The 18,151-nt window shown below is 49.2% G+C and overlaps 1 protein-coding gene across 5 annotated transcripts in view; it reads right to left on the reverse strand.

Moving 5' to 3' along the window:
• COL16A1 (collagen type XVI alpha 1 chain) overlaps positions 1–18,151 on the reverse strand; it is a 950,832-nt gene that overhangs the window by 776,290 nt on the left and 156,391 nt on the right. For all 5 annotated transcript variants that reach the window (XM_078680648.1, XM_078680645.1, XM_078680647.1 and 2 more), the window contains exon 3: positions 590–655. In XM_078680648.1, coding sequence (XP_078536774.1) covers positions 590–655 — 66 coding nt within the window. The remainder of the gene's footprint in view (positions 1–589; positions 656–18,151) is intronic.

An 18,151-nucleotide genomic window follows, 5' to 3' on the forward strand; every position in this document is an offset into this window, starting at 1 on the left:
CGTTTCATCAAAGAAGTTCTAGAAGATGGAGCATGTAGCAAACATGTCACTATAGTCTACGTCTAAACTACTACTATGTGGAATGCATAAATAATGCAGCAGTTCCACCAACACCGCTAAACAAAGATACAACACACCAACAAAGAAGAGAGAATTATATACTTCTGTATTCAAGATACATTTCTTTATTTATACCTACACAGGTATAACAGGCATTCTCAATACTGTGCATGTGATGCCTGAGCAGGGGTTTCCAGCACAATGCATATGACGTCGCGGACGTTCCCAGAGGCATGTGTCTAAGACGTGGACTGATATAGCTGGTGCAGCTCTGGTAATAATATGAAAGTGATATGAAGTGCATGTGAGATTTGGGACAGAGATTCCGAATGAAGTACTTCTGATGGAAGCAGTTATGATCTGTATGTACCTGTGTTCCTGGAGGGCGGTGTGAATGTCATTGTGTGTTGTCTCATAATATTTATTCTAATATTAGGCATTTTTATTTCTATTTCATTCTTTGGTGTCAAATGTGGGAATTCCAAGTAGTTAGTGAAATGTGATATGGTTCTGGAATAAATGTAATTACCTGATATATTGCCCATGCCATCTTCCACCTTCAGTCCTTCTTGCTGCAAACTTGGACATTGGGGCCCTAGAAGAGAAAGCATCATTAGCTTCTGCTCAAACACCATGCTTAATTTCTTTCACTCCCTCAGTACAGGAAGCAGTTCTTGGGGCTCCACAGCAGGGTGAAGCTAGCATTAAAAAAGTAGATGGGCACAAGACGTCTCTTTAATCATCGCTTATAATACGGCTCTTGGTGGAAAGAGCTTTGATAAGAGTCTACAGAGAATAGGAAACTTTGATGAAATGCATGGAATTGCTCCATATCAGGCACCATTCAAAGCACTGACCAATAGTATGGATACCCTGTGGCTTAAAGCAAAACTGTGGTAGTTTGCCCCGCCCCACTCACTTGTCACCTGAGTCCATCCCGACATAAATAAACAACAGCCTTGAGCCAAGTGGGAGCCCGCTGAGGGGTGGGAGGACATATGTTGCACCCTCATCCTAGCTCTCTGAAGTCCATCTATGAAAAAAAGTGTATCCCACATAGTGCTTTCTGAAAGATGCTGCACCTGCTGCCTTATTGCACCAATCTACTTGCCCATCTGTGAGATATGGGGAAAAGGTTAGCTGGCAAGTGGTGCTTGCAGGTTCTTAACAATATCAATGCTTGCACCATCTAAAGATTTAGGGCCAATGTATCAAGCGTTTTTCCCGTCCGCAAACAGGGCGATTCGCAGAATCGGGCCGTTTGCAAACGGGAAAAAGTGTTTGGCGATTTATAATCCTAAAAGGCGAACACAAAGTCCTGCGCACTCAAAGAAAGTAAAAACAACAATGTGACAGTAAACAAAATCGAAAAGAAATCCGTCCAACGTCGGTTCCTGGAGTGTTATGTATTTCTCCTTTTTATTAGGTCGCAAAATAGGGAATCGTAAAAATTGTGATTCCCTATTTTGCAAATGCATTTAAGGAATAGCAAATTACGATTCCTTAAATTAAATGCAAGAAGCCAAAAAAATGTGCGACCTGCCTTTAAGGAATCGCAAATTACCACCAACTTCAAGTTGGTGGTAATATGCGAATTTCATGAAAAATGCACTTTTTTGCATTTTTACTAGGTGCCATGTGGCGTACATACATGCCCTTAGGGCAGAGGTCTTCAAACATTTGTAGGTAGAGCCCCCCAGGTGAATTTTTTTAAATGTTTGCCCTCCCTCCCCCCCCCACCACCTGACAGACATTTCTGGAATCTGGTACACTACATAAAGAACTGCCACATGCATATAACGGGACATATTCGGCAAATAATGTTTTACATAATTAGAGTGTTTAGTAAACTGCAGGTTTGTGAATGGGTGTGATGAAATGACAGAGGCTTATTACAAATCTCAAAACCCAATTTTCCACGATAAAATGTGCGCAAATTGTTTTTACTAGAATGCTTTGTTTAACACACGCCCTAGATTAATAACAACACCACCAACGTAAATGTGTGGACCCGTTTTTATCTAAAATTGCATGAAACAAAAACATTTCTCTGCAAATAGTAATAGACTCTCTCATATCAATCACATTAAAAAGAAATGAAACAAAACAGTATTTACAAGAATCTGTTTAGGATTTATTCCCGGCCATCAGGGCAAAAACAGAGCTGCCTCTATCAAGGGAACCCCTGAAAGGCTGGATTGCAGTGCATGTAAATATGCCCTTTTGTAATTTAGGACGAAAACCTTGATGGGACACGACATGCCCATACTTGTGTACAGGGGCGCAACTAGACCCGAACTTCGAGGGGGGGGCTAACACTCCCATCCAGGGCTGGCCCTAGCACTGGTCGCACATAGTGCAACAGTCTGTTTTGCCCCCCCCATTTCCTCCTTCTCCATGAATTTCCTCACTACCGCTCATCAACAATGCCCATTTTTTGTTGCGCTACTCATAGTTTACCCACACTCTGATCTGCATGGTACACGTTCTTTGTAGCAGGCACGTTAAACCTCTGCGCTGTGTGGGTGTCAGGAATACCCATGTGAGTGCACGTTGAGCGATGCGAGAGTGTGGGAGTAGGGTAAGAGGAGTGACTGCAGGGTGAGTGAGGTGACCATATGAATTTGTGCGCGGATGTAAGTGCAGAGTGGGACAAATTAATGTATGGTTAGTGATGGTCTTATTTGAGTGAGTATGCACATTGAGCAGTAAGGGGGACATGTGAGTGACGTGTTTCATGAGTGCAGGGTGAGTAGTGTGCTTGCGTGACTGCAGGGTGAGGTACAGGGTGAACAGCACAAGTGCATTGTGAGTGCAGAGTGATTACTGTGAGTGCAGGGTGAGCGGGTGATCGGAATGAGTGCATGGTGATCAGAGTCAGTGCATGGTGATCAGAGTCAGTGCATGGTGATCAGAGTCAGTGCATGGTGATCAGAGTCAGTGCATGGTGATCAGAGTCAGTGCATGGTGATCAGAGTCAGCTCATGGTGATCAGAGTCAGCGCATGGTGATCACTGTGAGTGCAGGGTGAGTGGGTGAATGGTGAGAGTGCATGGTGATCAGTGTGAGTGTATTGTGATTGCTTTGAGTGCAGGTTGAGAGGGTGATCGAGGTGAGTGCATGGTGATCACTGTGAGTGCAGGGTGAGCGGGTGAATGGTGAGAGTGCATATGATCAGTGTGAGTGTATTGTGATCACTTTGAGTGCAGGGTGAGAGGGTGATAGGTGTGAGTGCACGGTGATCAGTGTGAGTGCATGGTGATCAGTGTGAGTGCATGGTGATCAGTGTGAGTGCATGGTGATCAGTGTGAGTGCAGGGTGAGCGTGAAAGTGAAGGGCGAGAATGAGGAGTGAGTTGTCTGAATGCATGGTGCATTCCCAGACACTTGAACTAATTCAGCAAGTTATTGACGGCAGCGTAGGGTTTCAGATATGTTAAACTATTGCTGTTATGGCATTAACGAGTGATCAAGGTGCAGGAAATAAATGTGCTGATCTTGCAACAAACTTCCAGTTTTATGGTTAGGGTTGCCAGCTCATTATTTTGATGGCCCAGTTGGTACAAACATAACCAGTCACCTAAAGCTGTATTGTCAGCACTTGTCTACACATACTTTGAACAGCAAATATAAATAGTAGCACTTTTAATTGTGTTTTAGGGCAGCCTGAATAGTCCATGACTGATAATAAAATATAAAATGGAACAAAGACAGAAAAGTCACATTACAAATGTATTTATATTTATTTATAAGCATATTTGGTGTCAAGACAAGCAATTTGCAGGCTGTTTAAAAAAACACATGGCTGTCTGGCATTTTTCTTTTGATAACTCAAAGTGTTGTGGCGCCTGCCTGTGTAAATGTAACAGAAACTTTGTCTCCTTTCTAAGAGCTTCCTCCCAGGATGGGGTTAAACTGGTAGAGCTGAAATGCTTCAGTTGCTTTAGGAGGCAGGATGTCTCCTTTGCTAAAATGGAAACCAAGGAGCAGACTGTGATTTCATGGCAAGGAATCTCCTCTGCTATGAAACTGAACACAAAGGAACAGGACTGTCTGTTCATTTGCTTTCATTTTTTTAGCAGAGGGAGACCCTGCCTCCCACTGCAGCTGAAGTTTCAGCTCTACCAATTAACCCCCTCCTGGGAAGGTTAACACTTAGCTCTTTACAAGACAAAAGCGCAAGTGGTGCCTTATCTATTCCCCACTCCCCGCCCCACCCTCCTCCAGCCCTCAGTTACCGGAGCTCAATAAACAGATTCCCATTTGAAAGGGGTGAAGACCTGCATGCCTCAGGACAATAAAAGGCTGAAAGGGAAGATCTTAGTGTGGAGTGCGCGCCCCCCCTGAGATGGTGTTGCGCCCCCCTGGGGGGCGTGCCCCACAGATTGAAGAACTCTGCCTTAGGGCATATGTATGTGCGGTACATGTGCACACATGCATATTCCAGGGGTGCAACAGGGTGTCCATTTGGCACGCTTGCGCCCTTGAAATTGCATGCGCAATTTGCAAGTACCTATTGGGTACTCGTAAATTGCGCATGCAATTCCCATTCATTCCTGTGGGCCTCTAGGCCTATAGGAATGAATGGGAAGCCATTCCTTATTTGCGACTCGCAATTTAAGAGTTGCAAATAAGGAATATATAGGAATTGCAATTATTATTGCGAAACCTACATACATTGCATTTTGCGATTCCATAATAGCGGATCGGTAAAATTCACTATTATGGAATTGCAAAATCCAATACTGATACATCTGGCCCTTATTTATTGTTTATTCTTGTTGCTAATAAGTAAAGTACATCGTGAATATTTTGTCAACAATCCAGTTTACAATTGACGTTCCAGTCACACAGTTCTGAGAAAAAGTGTGAAATACTAAAATATGAAAGGTCCAAGAAAAGAATCTACTGTTTGTTCCAGCCTGGGCACACATTCAAGAAAGTATGAAAAAATACCCCATTAAAAGAAATTCCCTTTCTTGCAGGTCATGAGGAAGGAATGTATATTACTGGAGGGCTGCTCAGCTGTATCTGGAGTGGAGTTCTGCCTTTGCAGAATCCTTCCAATTAGATGTCAGCCATTCTGAAGAACTTTCGTACTGAAAGGGGGAGTTAGGGTTTTATACCTGGATCAAGATCACTACATTGTGCCCTGAGAGCAAAGCACTGCGGTACACCTAAGACCCCTTGTAACTCTTTGTGGTACTGTTAACCAATGGGCTCTTAAACTAGAGCTAGGGTTCTGATCCTTTGAGCAACGGATCAATGTACACCAGGTGGAATGGACTATGATACAAGACATGTCGGATCACTTACAACATAAACCACAAGATATGATGATCTTTAGAAGTCCTACGCCCTAATGTAACCAAAACCCTGGACAGAGTTACCCACATTAAAAAACAAAATACCTATCTAGAGATCGAAGCTAGGATTAAATTGTACAATTGAGAGCCTCTCAGTATGAAATCGACCGTCACAAATTTAGAGTTCCAATGACCTGCTGAATTTGTCCTTGAAGCTCCTGCTGGTGCAATCCAAAATAGTTTTTGCTTAATTCTGTGTGATTCCCTTTCGATCTCAGGAAAATAAAAATATATCCTATGGTGACCAGCAATTGAAGTAGCAACTAACATTGTGTTTGCTGAACCATTGAGGAAAGCGCTTTGTTACGCCCATATGTTACATTAGAGTTGCTGCTGGCCAGTTTCACAATTGGTCATGGAAAATGAATGACTGACCTGTTTGGCAATGAGATAAATCATTTTGGCACTACAGCCCTGATGTTGGTCCATGACGATTGAAGGTGTGGACTGAAACATCGGCATTTCACCACCTCTCAGACTAAAGCATATGAATGAATGTATGTACTTGGCATCTTTTGTGGTGGATCCATGATGTTGTTACCTTTCTACGTGAGATATATAAAATGTGTGTGGTGTTGTTTGTTGTAACTTTTTCTTACAGTTTTTTGTAAAAAATGCAGAATAAAAATATTTTTGTCTTGAATAAGGAATTAGTTATTATTAGCCTGTTATGCCGATAATATTTTCTGTTGAATTTTTATACACTTTTTTAGGTATTCAAATACAGGGATTCTGTATTAATTTATGATTTGCTATAAATTAGTTTAGAAGCGATTGAGTTGATATAAATTAGTTTAGAAGCCAATTATGTCTGCACACTTTAAAATATTTGAGTGATACCCTCAGGGGAACTTTTTATGTTTTATCTCCCTTCGAACTACAGCATAAACAAAACTCAGTGCAAAGAACACAAAATGAACCACTGTAAGGCAGTCATGTGGAGGAAAAAGCACAGTAATAGTTTTAATTTAGGTGAAATATTGAGCATCTTACATGATCTGAGCAATCTAGGTACGGTGGTAACACCCTTCGTGCAAACTGAAGAGCACGACATAGACGAACTCTCATTTGCCGTAGCTAAATATATATATTTTTTAACTGAAACCAGGCTAAACAACCGTTAATTGCATGGATGCTAACAAAGCAGCAAAACTTGTCCATATGCTTCAGCCAGCAAACCGTGTCAGGTATTACGATGTTTTTCTTAATACGATTTTTTTAAGGCTAGTTATTGGTTTTACAGGTTACAACCACAAACGCCAATTGCATCAAAAAATAACATCAACATGGCCCGAGGTGCGGGTAAAAACGCTACAAATTCATTGGAAGGGCCAACACCTGCAGATTACTGTTGCTTTAGAGAAACAGTTACATTAAAATAGAAATCGATGTAATATAGTAACATGTAACCCTGACTCCTCTGCCCTTCTGGTTGACTATCCCCGGCTAAGCCCGACCGGAAAGGGTTCACGCTGCAAAGTGACAGCTCGCCCCCACTCCCAGCCCAGTGGGCCCCTTCTGTTCTCTGTCGGTGGCCCCTCTGGGGATCCCACCGTGGCGGTGGAACTGTGGGCCTTTCGGTACTAGCTATTAGACTGTCCGTCCCCACTGGCCCCCTCCATGTATTAACTCTATTAATCTGTCTGTGGAGGGCAGGCCTGGACGGCCCAGCACTGCCTGCACACTCGTTTGAAGGTGGTCGGTCATCAGATCCCACCTCTAACTTGAGGATATATGCGTCCCAGACCTCTATCCCAGGTGCACGCCTGCTTTTGCGACATACATTATAGATGGCGGCCTGCTCCGCCACCGTCCACTTTTGAAGGTCCTTTAGCCATTGCGACATTAAGGAGGGGGGCTTTGGCACCTTCCAGGACATCGCACTGCGATGTTCGCATAGCGTCAGCACCAGGTCAACCATGCTGCATTCTAGCTTCTTTATGGACCCGGCCATCCACCCCAAAAGGCACAGTCCAGGATCAAGGGACAGTTGCTTTCCCACCAGTTTCACTAGCACTGTTCGCCAAGCCTTTGCCAAGTCCGGGCATTCACACCATGTGACTCAATGTGCCTCGGGGGCGCCATACCTTGCTTGGGCACTGGGAGATCACGCAAGTCTCCATTCGACGGATGCGCTTTGGGGAAAGTATGTTTGGTGCAGATAGTTGAACTGTAGGGATTTGAACCTGGAGTTGCGGGAGAGCTGCTTGGTGTTTGTCTTATTTGCAACCCATTGTTAGTCCCAAATCTCACAGTTAAGGCATTTTGTCCATTTATCCCCAACTTCATCCTTGACAGCTGCAATTGTACTGTGGCGTAAAAGATCATTATATCTTTTCGCCCACTTCCATTGGTCAGTAGGCACTGCAGCACCGCTTTTGTGGGCAGATCAAACTGGCCCCACAGGGATCGCAGCCCATCTGTCACTGCACTGCGTGCCATGAACTGGCCCAGGCCTATGCCAAATCTCTCTGTCATGGCGGGGAACGTGCACAGCTAACCCTGATCGTTCATGTCTCCCACTTGTGCAATACCAGCTTGAGTCCACAGTTGACTATCGAACATTGTCACAGTCTCCCTGTTAGAAATGGGATCCCTGGCTGGCCAGGGCTTGCGCCAAAGTCAGTCAGAGATCACCACTCCTAAATCAGGGCAAGGGAGTTACACGCCAAGATAACCCCTGCTCCCCCTCTAGGTAACGTGGCGCGAGCAGCAAGGCTAAACTCGGAGGCGATGTGAGTTAAGTGTTTGCGCATGCACCCCCAGCAACAACACCCAGGGCCCACCACAAAGGAAACTCCACACAAGGTTATATAAAAAAATAGCCTTTGTATTACACCAAAACACATTAGATAAAAACACACACTTTACAATGTGCCAACAGGCACGGGCAGAATTTACAGGGGATATGTACAAGACAGGGCCACCTGGACCACTGTCAGAAATCAGCACTTTTAGACGTAACACTTTTAGAAATAGCACTTAGAATATAAAATATAGAATGTAAAATCACTGTAGCACAAAATAGAACATAAAGTACACAACCAGTAATCACTGGTAACCAGGACCTCCCTAGCACCACCTGCACTAGGAGAAAACCAACCACCTAAGTATCACAATACCTGTAGAAGTATAAGCATAGGGACATAACACATGATGCATAAACATACATTCAGCGGTGTAAGGAAGGAAAACACATGATGCATCAACAACACATTCAGAGATGTAAGAACAAGGCACATGACGCATAAAAACACATTCAGAGGTGCAGCAAAAGAACAATTGCGCCAAGATCACATTAGTCACCACCTGTGACTGTTCCTAGGCCAACTGGCCTCTCTAGGGCTAGGATGCCCTGTGTCCCAGTCCAGGGGCCTAAACGTGGCAACTGCCCACAAAGTGCTGGGCAGTTGTAAATACTGAGGGGGCCAACGTTGGAGCCTTGTGGGCTCAAGAACAATGGTGGGGCAAACACGATGTGGGAGCCTCACAGGCTCTGTAGAAATGACTGTCCCCTTTTTGGAGCCTCGCTGGGCTCTGAGTAAATAAATGGCCCCTGAGCCTCTCTGGGCTCTCAAAGATACTTGTGGCGCCTGAGCCCCTAGTGGGCTCTCAGTAAATCAAAATGCCCCCTTGAGCCTTTCAGGCTCAAACACAAAATGCGGCAGTCTCTGGAGCCCCCCTCTAGGGCTCGAGATCGCTGAGATGGCCCCCAGAGCCTCTCCTAGGCTCTTAATTCAAGGAAATGGCGCCACGAGCCTCTCGGGCTCTGAAAACGAATGCGGTGCATGCCTTGAGCCTCTCGGGGCTCTAAAAACAAATTTGGTGCCTGCCTTGAGCCTCTCTGGGCTCTATATAACGAAAATTGCCCCCGTGATGCTAGAGCCTCGTGGGCTCTCAAGAATGTGGCCCCAGATGCTGGAGTCCCCCCTCCGGGCACTCGGAAATATCAAACTGGTCCTTGAGCCTCGCTGGGGTAGAGAAGTGACCCCGAGGGCGCCCGCACTCACCGGCTCTCTGCTTCCCGGGCGGCTCTGGCTACGGGCTCCCTTCGACGGGCCTCTTCACCGGCTGCTGGCAGTGGTCCGGGGCTCTCCTCTCACTCGGGAGCCTCGGCAGGACGTGCAGGCTGCTTCCTGCTTCTCCGGCCTGGCCCCGTCACGCTGCAATCCACCTGACTTCCTCTGGGGCCGCCAATGGCAGCGCGGCCCTGGGGGTATGGAGGCGGGACTTCCGGGTCGCACTAGGCAGTGGCCCGGCCACGGTTTCAATGTCCCTGGGCTGCGGCGGTGATTTTCGAGGGGCAACGCCGGGTGGGCACCGGCTGGTTTAAATCACTCAATAAATCGAGGTGGGCACTCGTAAATTAAATAACGAGTGCAGCAAATTCGGCAAATGCCGGGTGGGCACCGGCTGGGCAACCAGAGTGCTCCCAAGCGCTCCAAAGGTCACGTCAAGAGCTCCCAGCGCTAGAGGGGAAAGTCAAGCGCTCCCAGCGCTAGGAATACAAAATGAAGCGCTTTCAAGCGGTTAGAGGCAAAAGCAAAAGCTCCAGCAAGGTCTGGAGGCAGGCAGGGGAGGCAAGGCTGGGCCCAGAGCCAGCTCACTGGGTCTCCAGGCAGGGAGACAATCCAAGTGGCGGTCCTCCTGGCCCCAGCAACAGCAGCAGCCCCCTCAGTTAGGATCTAAAAGCAGAACAGTTTGTGTGGGGGCACAGCCCCATTTTTATACACCACATTCCTTTGTCTGTAGGTGTAGGGTGGGGGAGAAACCAGTCGCAGCTGGTTTTGGAGCACCCTTGATGGCCCAACCACCCCTTTCATTCACTGGGGAGGCTAGGGTCGTTAGACGCACCACAGGGGGTGGAGCCAGCATTGTGTGGGGGAAAGCCCAGCCCCATTCAAGACACAGGTGCACTCCTCCCCAGCCATCAGCATGCTAATCTACACACTCACCACCGGGCAAACCCATCATGTCTCATGGAGCCTGGCATCCCAGCCAGCTCCAGCCAATCACACGCCAGACACATTTTACACTAATATGCCAACTCCTAGAAGTGTCACTTCCACACACGACACAATCATGTCACATACATCATTGCGAAGCATTCAATCACACGAGTCCGCACATACCAGACTCGAACCTGTACACCCCACGCATCAGGAACTACCAGGGACACATACATTCCCCATGCATTCCTATGGGAGGGCAGGCCTATCTCATCACATGCACTCAGAGTGCGCACGCACTTTCCACTGGGACACAGTGAAAGTGCGCAGAACCCAAAAATCACCATCACCAGGTCACCATAAAAAGCAAAAAGATTAGGGGTGAACCTGCCAGAAGGGCCAAGTCCAACACTCCCTAAATGCTGCTACCACCCACATGGCAAGTTTCACAGTGTAGGGGCGTAGGCCACCTGTTGGATGTTGGTATTTAGCCCCACAAGGGGCAGTGTGTGTTTTTTACTATGCTCTTTTATGTAATTTTTTATCTGAATGATTATTGATCAATAGGAATGTATTTATAATCATGTAAAATTGTTATGAACTATTTATAACATGTTCTTATAAAGAATATATATATATATTTTGAGACAGAAAATAAAAAAAGAGACGTTTTGATAAAATAAAAATAACAATGATATGATCTTATGTGTCACTGTTGTGCTTAGATGTTTGTTTAAATTTATACGAACAGTGTTCGAATGAAAATGATTAACTGGCTATGAGGGAAATATTTAGAATTCAGCATCTCAGCCTTCTCCACGCCTGTCAACCGGGGTGCAGATCTGTGTGAAGGGAAAGATTTGCACCAGCATACACCAGAGAGCGTCCTCTCATTGCTCTGTGCTAAGGTCATCTGTGGTCATCAATACTCCCCAGCCTGTCTTCTGACTAGGTCTCTGTAGCCTTTGGCACTGTGACATCTGAGAGAGGCGATGTGGATGCCACACACGTCTCTGGAGTGGATTCCTCCAAACCCACAGCCAACAGATCAGAATAGGGTTTGCAAACGTTTCTATCGAATGTCAGGTGGCACTCATTAGACATCTTGTTTTGCTAGTCACACTGGCACACGTTATCAAACAGCACCCTCTACAATTGGAAATGGCACCCGGAGCTGCGGCTATGTGAAACATAAATGTTGTCCCACGTGATAAAATAGGTCTGTGTTTAGGGTCATGTCAGCAATTGTAAGTGCTGGGTGTTTCAGGATTTCATCATTTTGATCTGCTTATTCTGATAACTTTTTTATAGACGTATATCAAAAATGTTTTACCTGAACAGTGTCACAGTGATAAATTAATTTCGAATATGTACCACAATTTACAACATTTTGCACAAGGTTAGGCGCGATACCATGAGTACATGTTTGTGTGAATGATATGTTGTTTCTGCTCACCGCCTATGCCTCCGGCACCTACGCCTTCGATCTATTTAGGCATAAGTAGTTTACCTCAGTGGGCCACATGTGTTGTAGCACTCTGGGATGTTTCCAGCGATGCCTTGGAAAACATGACCGACTATTAGTTAATCATGGCTTTAAGTGTTGTGTACATTTGAAGTAACATGCAGGACCTTTCAATAATCTGAGCCAGGGTTTGCAAACACTTAGGAGTAGTAGATGTGATAGGGTGAAACCCTGGGATAATCCTGTTGGATGCCATCTGCCTGGAGCAGGGCCAGGAAACCCTGAGGGTTCCTGCTGGCTACCATCTCCCTGGAGCGCTGGACCAGGAAACCCTGGGGGATCCTGCTCGCTCTCATCTCCCAGGAGCGCTGGACCATGAAACCCTGGGGGATCCTACTGGATGCCATCTCCCTGGAAAACTGGATCAGGAAACTCTGGGGATCCTGCTGGCTGCCATCTCCCAATAGCACTGGACCTGGAAACCCTGAGGGATCCTGCTGGCTCCCATCTCCCTGGAGCGCTGAACCAGGACCCCCTGGGGAATCATGTTGGCTGCCATCTCCCTGGAGCGCTGGACCAGGGAACCTTGGGGATCCTACTGGCTCCCATCTCCCTGGAGCACTGGACCAGGAAACCCTGGGGGATCCTGTTGACTGCCATCTCCCTGGAGCACTGGACTAGGAAACCATGGGGGATCCTGCTGGCTGCCAGGTCCCTGGACCGCTGGACCAAGAAACCCTGGGGGATCTTGCTGGCTGCCATCTCCCTGGAGCGCTGGACCAGGAAACCCTGAGGGATCCTGCTGGCTGCCATGTACCACAAGCACTGGACCAAGAAACCCTGGGGGATCCATATGGGTCCCTTCTCCCTGGAGCGTTGGAACCGGAAACCTTGGGGGATCCTTCTGGGTGCCATCTCCCACAAGCACTGGACCAGGAAACCCTGGGGGATTCTGCTGGCTGCCATCTCCCTGGATCACTGGACAAGGAAACCCTGGGGATCCTGCTGGCTGCCAGCTCCCTGAAGCGCTGGACCAGGATACCCTGGGAGAACCTGCTGGCTTCCATCTCTCTGGAGCACTGGACCAGGAAACCCTGGGGGATCCTGCTGGCTCCCATCTCCCTGGAGCACTGAACCAGGAATCTCTGGGGGATCCTGCTGGCTCCCATTTCCCTGGAGCACTGGTTCAGGAAACCTTGGGGGATCCTGCTGGCTGCCATCTCCCTGGAGCACTGGACCATGAAACTAAGGGGATCCTGCTGGCTGCCATCTCCCTGGAGCACTGGACCAGGAACCCCTGGGGAATCCCGCTGGCTGCCATCTCCCTGGAGCACTGAACCAGGAATCCCTGCGGGATCCTGCTGGCTCCCATCTCCCTGGAGCACTGGTTCAGGAAACCCTGGGGGATCCTGCTGGCTCCCATCACCCTGGAGCACTTGACCAGGAAACCCTAGGGGATCCTGCTGGCACCCTTCTCCCCGGAGCACTGGACCAGGACCCCCTGGGGATCTTGTTGGCTTCCAGCTCCCTGGAGAACTGGATGAGGAATCCCTGGGGGATCCTGCTGGCTCCGATCTCCCTGGAGCACTGGACTAGGAAACCCTGGGGAATCCTGCTGCCTCTCTTCTCCCTGGAGCACTGGACCAGGAAACCCTGGGGATCCTGCTGGCTGCCATCTCCCTGGATTGCTGGACCAGGAAACCCTGGGGGGATCCTGCTGGCTCCTATCTCCCTGGAGCCCTGGACCAGGAAACCCTGGGGGAACCTGCTGGCTGCCATCTCCCTGGAGCACTGGAACAGGAATCCCTGGGAGATCCCGTTGCCTCCCATCTCCCTGGAGCACTGGACCAGGAAACCCTGTGGGATCCTGCTGACTCCCATCTCCCTGGAGCACTGGATCATGAAACCATGGGGGATCCTGCTGGCTCCCTTCTCCCTGGAGCACTGGACCAGAACCCCCTGGGGGATCATGTTGGCTGCCAACTCCCTGGAGCACTTGACCAGGAATCCCTGGGGGATCCTGCTGGCTGCCATCTCTCTGGAGCACTGGACCACGAAACGCTGGGGATCCTGCTGGCTGCCATCTCCCTGGAGGACTGGACCAGTAAACCCTAGGGGATCCCACTGGCTGCCATCTCCCTGGAGCATTGGAACAGGAATCCCTGGGGGATCCTGCTGGCTCCCATCTCCCTGGAGTGCTGGACCAGGAAACCCTGGTGGATCCCACTGGCTGCCATCTCCTTGGAGCGCTGGACCAGGAAACCCAGGGGGATCCTACTTGCTGCCATCTCCCTGGAGCACTGAACCAGGACCCTGGGATCATGTTGGCTGCCAGCTCCCTGGAGCATTGGACCTGGAAACCCTGGGGGATCCTGCTGGCTGCCATCTACCACAAGCACTGGACCAAGAAACCCTGGGGGATCCTGCTGGCTCCCATCTCCCTGGAGCACTGGACCAGGAAACACAGGGGGATCCTGCTGACTCTCAACTCCCTGGAGCGCTAGACGAGGAAACACAGGGGGATCCTGCTGGCTGCCATCTACCACAAGCACTGGACCAGGAAACCCTGGGGGATCCTGCTGGCTCCCATCTCCCTAGAGCGTTGGACCAGGAAACCCTGGGGGATCCTGCTGGCTCCCTTCTCCCTGGAGCGCTGGACCTGGAAACCTTGAGGGATCCTTCTGGGTGCCATCTCCCTGGGGGCTGGACCAGGAATACCTGGGGATCCTGCTGGCTGCCATCTCCCTAGAGCGTTGGACCAGGAAACCCTGGGGGATCCTGCTGGCTCCCCTCTCCCTGGAGCGCTGGACCAGGGAACCTTGGGGGATCTTTCTGGGTGCCATCTCACTGGAGCGCTGGACCAGGAACACCTGGGCGATCCTGCTGGCTCCCATCTCCCTGGAGCACTGGACCAGGAAACCCTTAGAATCCTGCTGGCTGCCAGCTCCCTGGAGCGCTGCACCAGGAAACCTTGGGGGAACCTGCTGGCTGTCATCTCCCTGGGGCACTGGACCAGGAAACCCTGGGGAATCCTGCTGGCTCCCATCTCCCTGGAGCACTGGACCAGGAAACCCTGGGGGATCCTGCTGGCTGCCATCTCCCTGGAGCACTGGACCATGAAACACAGGGGGGTCCTGCTGGCTGCCATCTACCACAAGCACTGGACCAGGAAACCCTGGGGGGTCCTGCTGGCTCCCATCTCCCTGGAGCACTGGACCAGGAAACCCTGGGGGATCCTGCTGGCTCCAATCTCCCTGGAGCACTGGACCAGGACACCCTTGGGATCCTGCTGGCTCCCATCTCCCTGGAGCACTGGACCAGGAAACACAGGGGGATCCTGCTGGCTCCCTTCTCCCTGGAGCACTGAACCAGGAAACACAGGGGGGTCCTGCTGGCTGCCATCTACCACAAGCACTGGACCAGGAAACCCTGGGGGATCCTGCTGGCTCCCATCTCCCTGGAGCACTGGACCAGGAAACCCTGGAGGATCCTGCTGGCTCCAATCTCCCTGGAGCACTGGACCAGGACACCCTTGGGATCCTGCTGGCTCCCATCTCCCTGGAGCACTGGACCAGGAAACACAGGGGGATCCTGCTGGCTGCCATCTACCACAAGCACTGGACCAGGAAACCCTGGGGGATCCTGCTGGCTCCTATCTCCCTGGAGCACTGGACCAGGAAAGCCTGGGGGATCCTGCTGGCTCCCTTCTCCCTGGAGCACTGAACCAGGAATATCTGGGGGATCCTGCTGGCTCCTATCTCCCTGGAGCACTGGACCAGGAAAGCCTGGGGGATCCTGCTGGCTCCCATCTCCCTGGAGCACTAGACTCATCCTCCCTGTATGTTTTGCCTTAGTAGAGTGAAGAAGGGTGGATTTAATCCAGAGGGATGCCTGCCTCACTCATCCACTTGAGTTGGTTCTTGTAGCCTCCTGAAGAGGGTCTTGTGTGTGACGCAGCAGGCCTGGGGCAGCCTTGAGGAGGAGGTGCCTGGCCCATGGATGTGGTTTGATAAACCAGGAGAAGGACTTGCTTTGGGTACCTTGGGGTCAGGTCCTGAAGGATCCGGGTGGTCTTGGCAATGCCGTGTTCAAATAATGCATGGCAACACAAGTCAAGGCTGATAATACTTGTGTGAGATTTAGGGCCAGCATTACGTAGTTTTATGATGGAAAGGGTGGCACGTCTTATAGGATAAACAGAAGAGCGTGGGGTCATGAAGCTGTTTTTAGAGAGGCTGAATGTCTGCACTCTGCCAGGTCTTACGACAGCTTGCCGCTGCCCCGCGTAGCTGATGTCTACGCAGTTGCAAGCGAAGGGCCCAGCAGGGACTCGTTGGAGGCGCAGGAATGCTACCGTAATGTCTGCCATCGGTTCTTTGAAGAATCACGGGAACGCTACAGAACTCTTGTCAACAACAGATGGGATCGTGAATCATGTGTTGCAACTCATATGACGTAAGCGGGCTGTGGAGTAAGGCGAAGTGGAAGAGAAAGAGGGGGTGCAGAAAACTGAGAAGGAGCGAGAAGGAAAGTTTTGGAACACAGAGCTGATGAGGGCAAGAAGGGGACAGAAGATAAAAAGATGTACTTAAACTGAAGAGGATAACATAGATCACTGCGTAAGAGAGGACGATCACGATCCTGAGAATATAGGCTGTGACAGAGACTAGTAGCGAGGTAGAAAGAGAAGATGACAGCCAGCAACCGAGTGAGAAGAAGGACGGACAACGAGAAGAAGGGACAGAGAGAGAATGAGGAGACCGACAATAAGTGAGAGAGAGAGAGAGAGAGAGAGAGAGAGAGATAGGTGACAGACACAAGAGAGAGAGAGAGAGAGTAAGACTGAGTGAGAGAGAATAGATGCAGTGAAGGATGTCACTACTGTCTGGGCATGGGCTATTCCGACCAAGGCCAAATGTTTTGTCGGAAGGATGCAGAGAGGGACGGTTCTATCATTTCTTGCTTTGCATTAGTGGAGTGGAATCCAGGCCGGTTTTAGAGCAGTGCGACTGGTGCGGCTGCACTGGGTGCTGACCTGTGCAGGGGGGGGGGGGGGGGGGGCTGGGGCGGGAGGAACTGTGTCTAGCAATAACTTCTGATTGGAAAGATGAGGGACACTTTTTCCCAGTGGTAGTGAGAGAATCCGAGGAGGTGGTCATGAGGTGTGGGGGCGGCAAAAATGATTGTCACACCGGGTGCCACCAGCGCTATAGCCGGCCCTGAGTGGAATTCAAGTCTTTTGTGGACTTCAGTTCGGTGCCACCAGCTTTTTGGCGCTAGTAAATGGCGAGGTTGTCAATGGTGCAACAGGTGCACTATCACCATACAGCATTGATTTTATGGCTGTTTTTTGTACCCAGGTAGAGACCACAAAGACCCGTTCTCCTTGCATGCATTAGGCCACATAGCGCCAGTGCATAGTAAAAAAAAAAAGTACGTGCCGGGACCCTTCTCGAAGACCACTGTAGCTTGCACCGCCCGTAACCCCTATCAGCGCTGCCAATTACAATACCAACACAACTAATAACCATCACGCACCTACAAGTGTAACAATTCAGACTATTCCAGGTCACCCAAAGCTATGGAAATGGCGTGAGGAGCAGGTATTATTCATATTAATCTATATAGAATTATTAACAAACTGTTGCTCTGATCATCTCAAAATGCGACAGAGAGTGCGACCATGTGGTGGACTGTCATAAGTGACGGTGTTGCCTAGCACCGGAAACCACCGGCTCAAATTAAGCACTGTACCCATCCCGTATTTGAGGCACATACCAATTTAATGTTTAGTCCTGGAGGCCAGATTGGGTTGAATGTTTTTCTGAAGTCCTTTCGACAAGGTAGTAATTCTATATATTTGGTTATGCACTGTCTGTCTGTAAGGCAGATATATGGCAGATGGGTCTGTGTTTGAGAAAGATTCCTATTTGCTCCAGCAGAAACTATAATTTTTTCGTATATTCGGTTATTCGTTTGTTAATAAGGCTGCAGAAATCTCACTTTAGGGCTTCCAGCACAATCTACCATTCAGTAGGGATGTGAAGCCAATTACGTCTGTTGACATCAAAGTTTTTCCCGCACACATTGGCAGAAGGCTACTGTTGTAGCCTGACAATCTTGCTTTCATTGCCACTCCTAAGTGGCTACAAAATCAAGTAAAAGCAGTTACCCATAATCCAACTTACCTGCAAGATAGATGCAGGCACTGTCTACCAATATGCCCACCACCTGCCACCCACCTTCAGGTCCCAACACAAACAGGAATCAGTTCTTTCATACTCCCACTTCAAGATGAAGAAACAGCCACAT

This window comes from Lissotriton helveticus, chromosome 3_1 (assembly GCF_964261635.1).
Source record: "Lissotriton helveticus chromosome 3_1, aLisHel1.1, whole genome shotgun sequence".
NCBI lineage: Eukaryota > Metazoa > Chordata > Amphibia > Caudata > Salamandridae > Lissotriton > Lissotriton helveticus.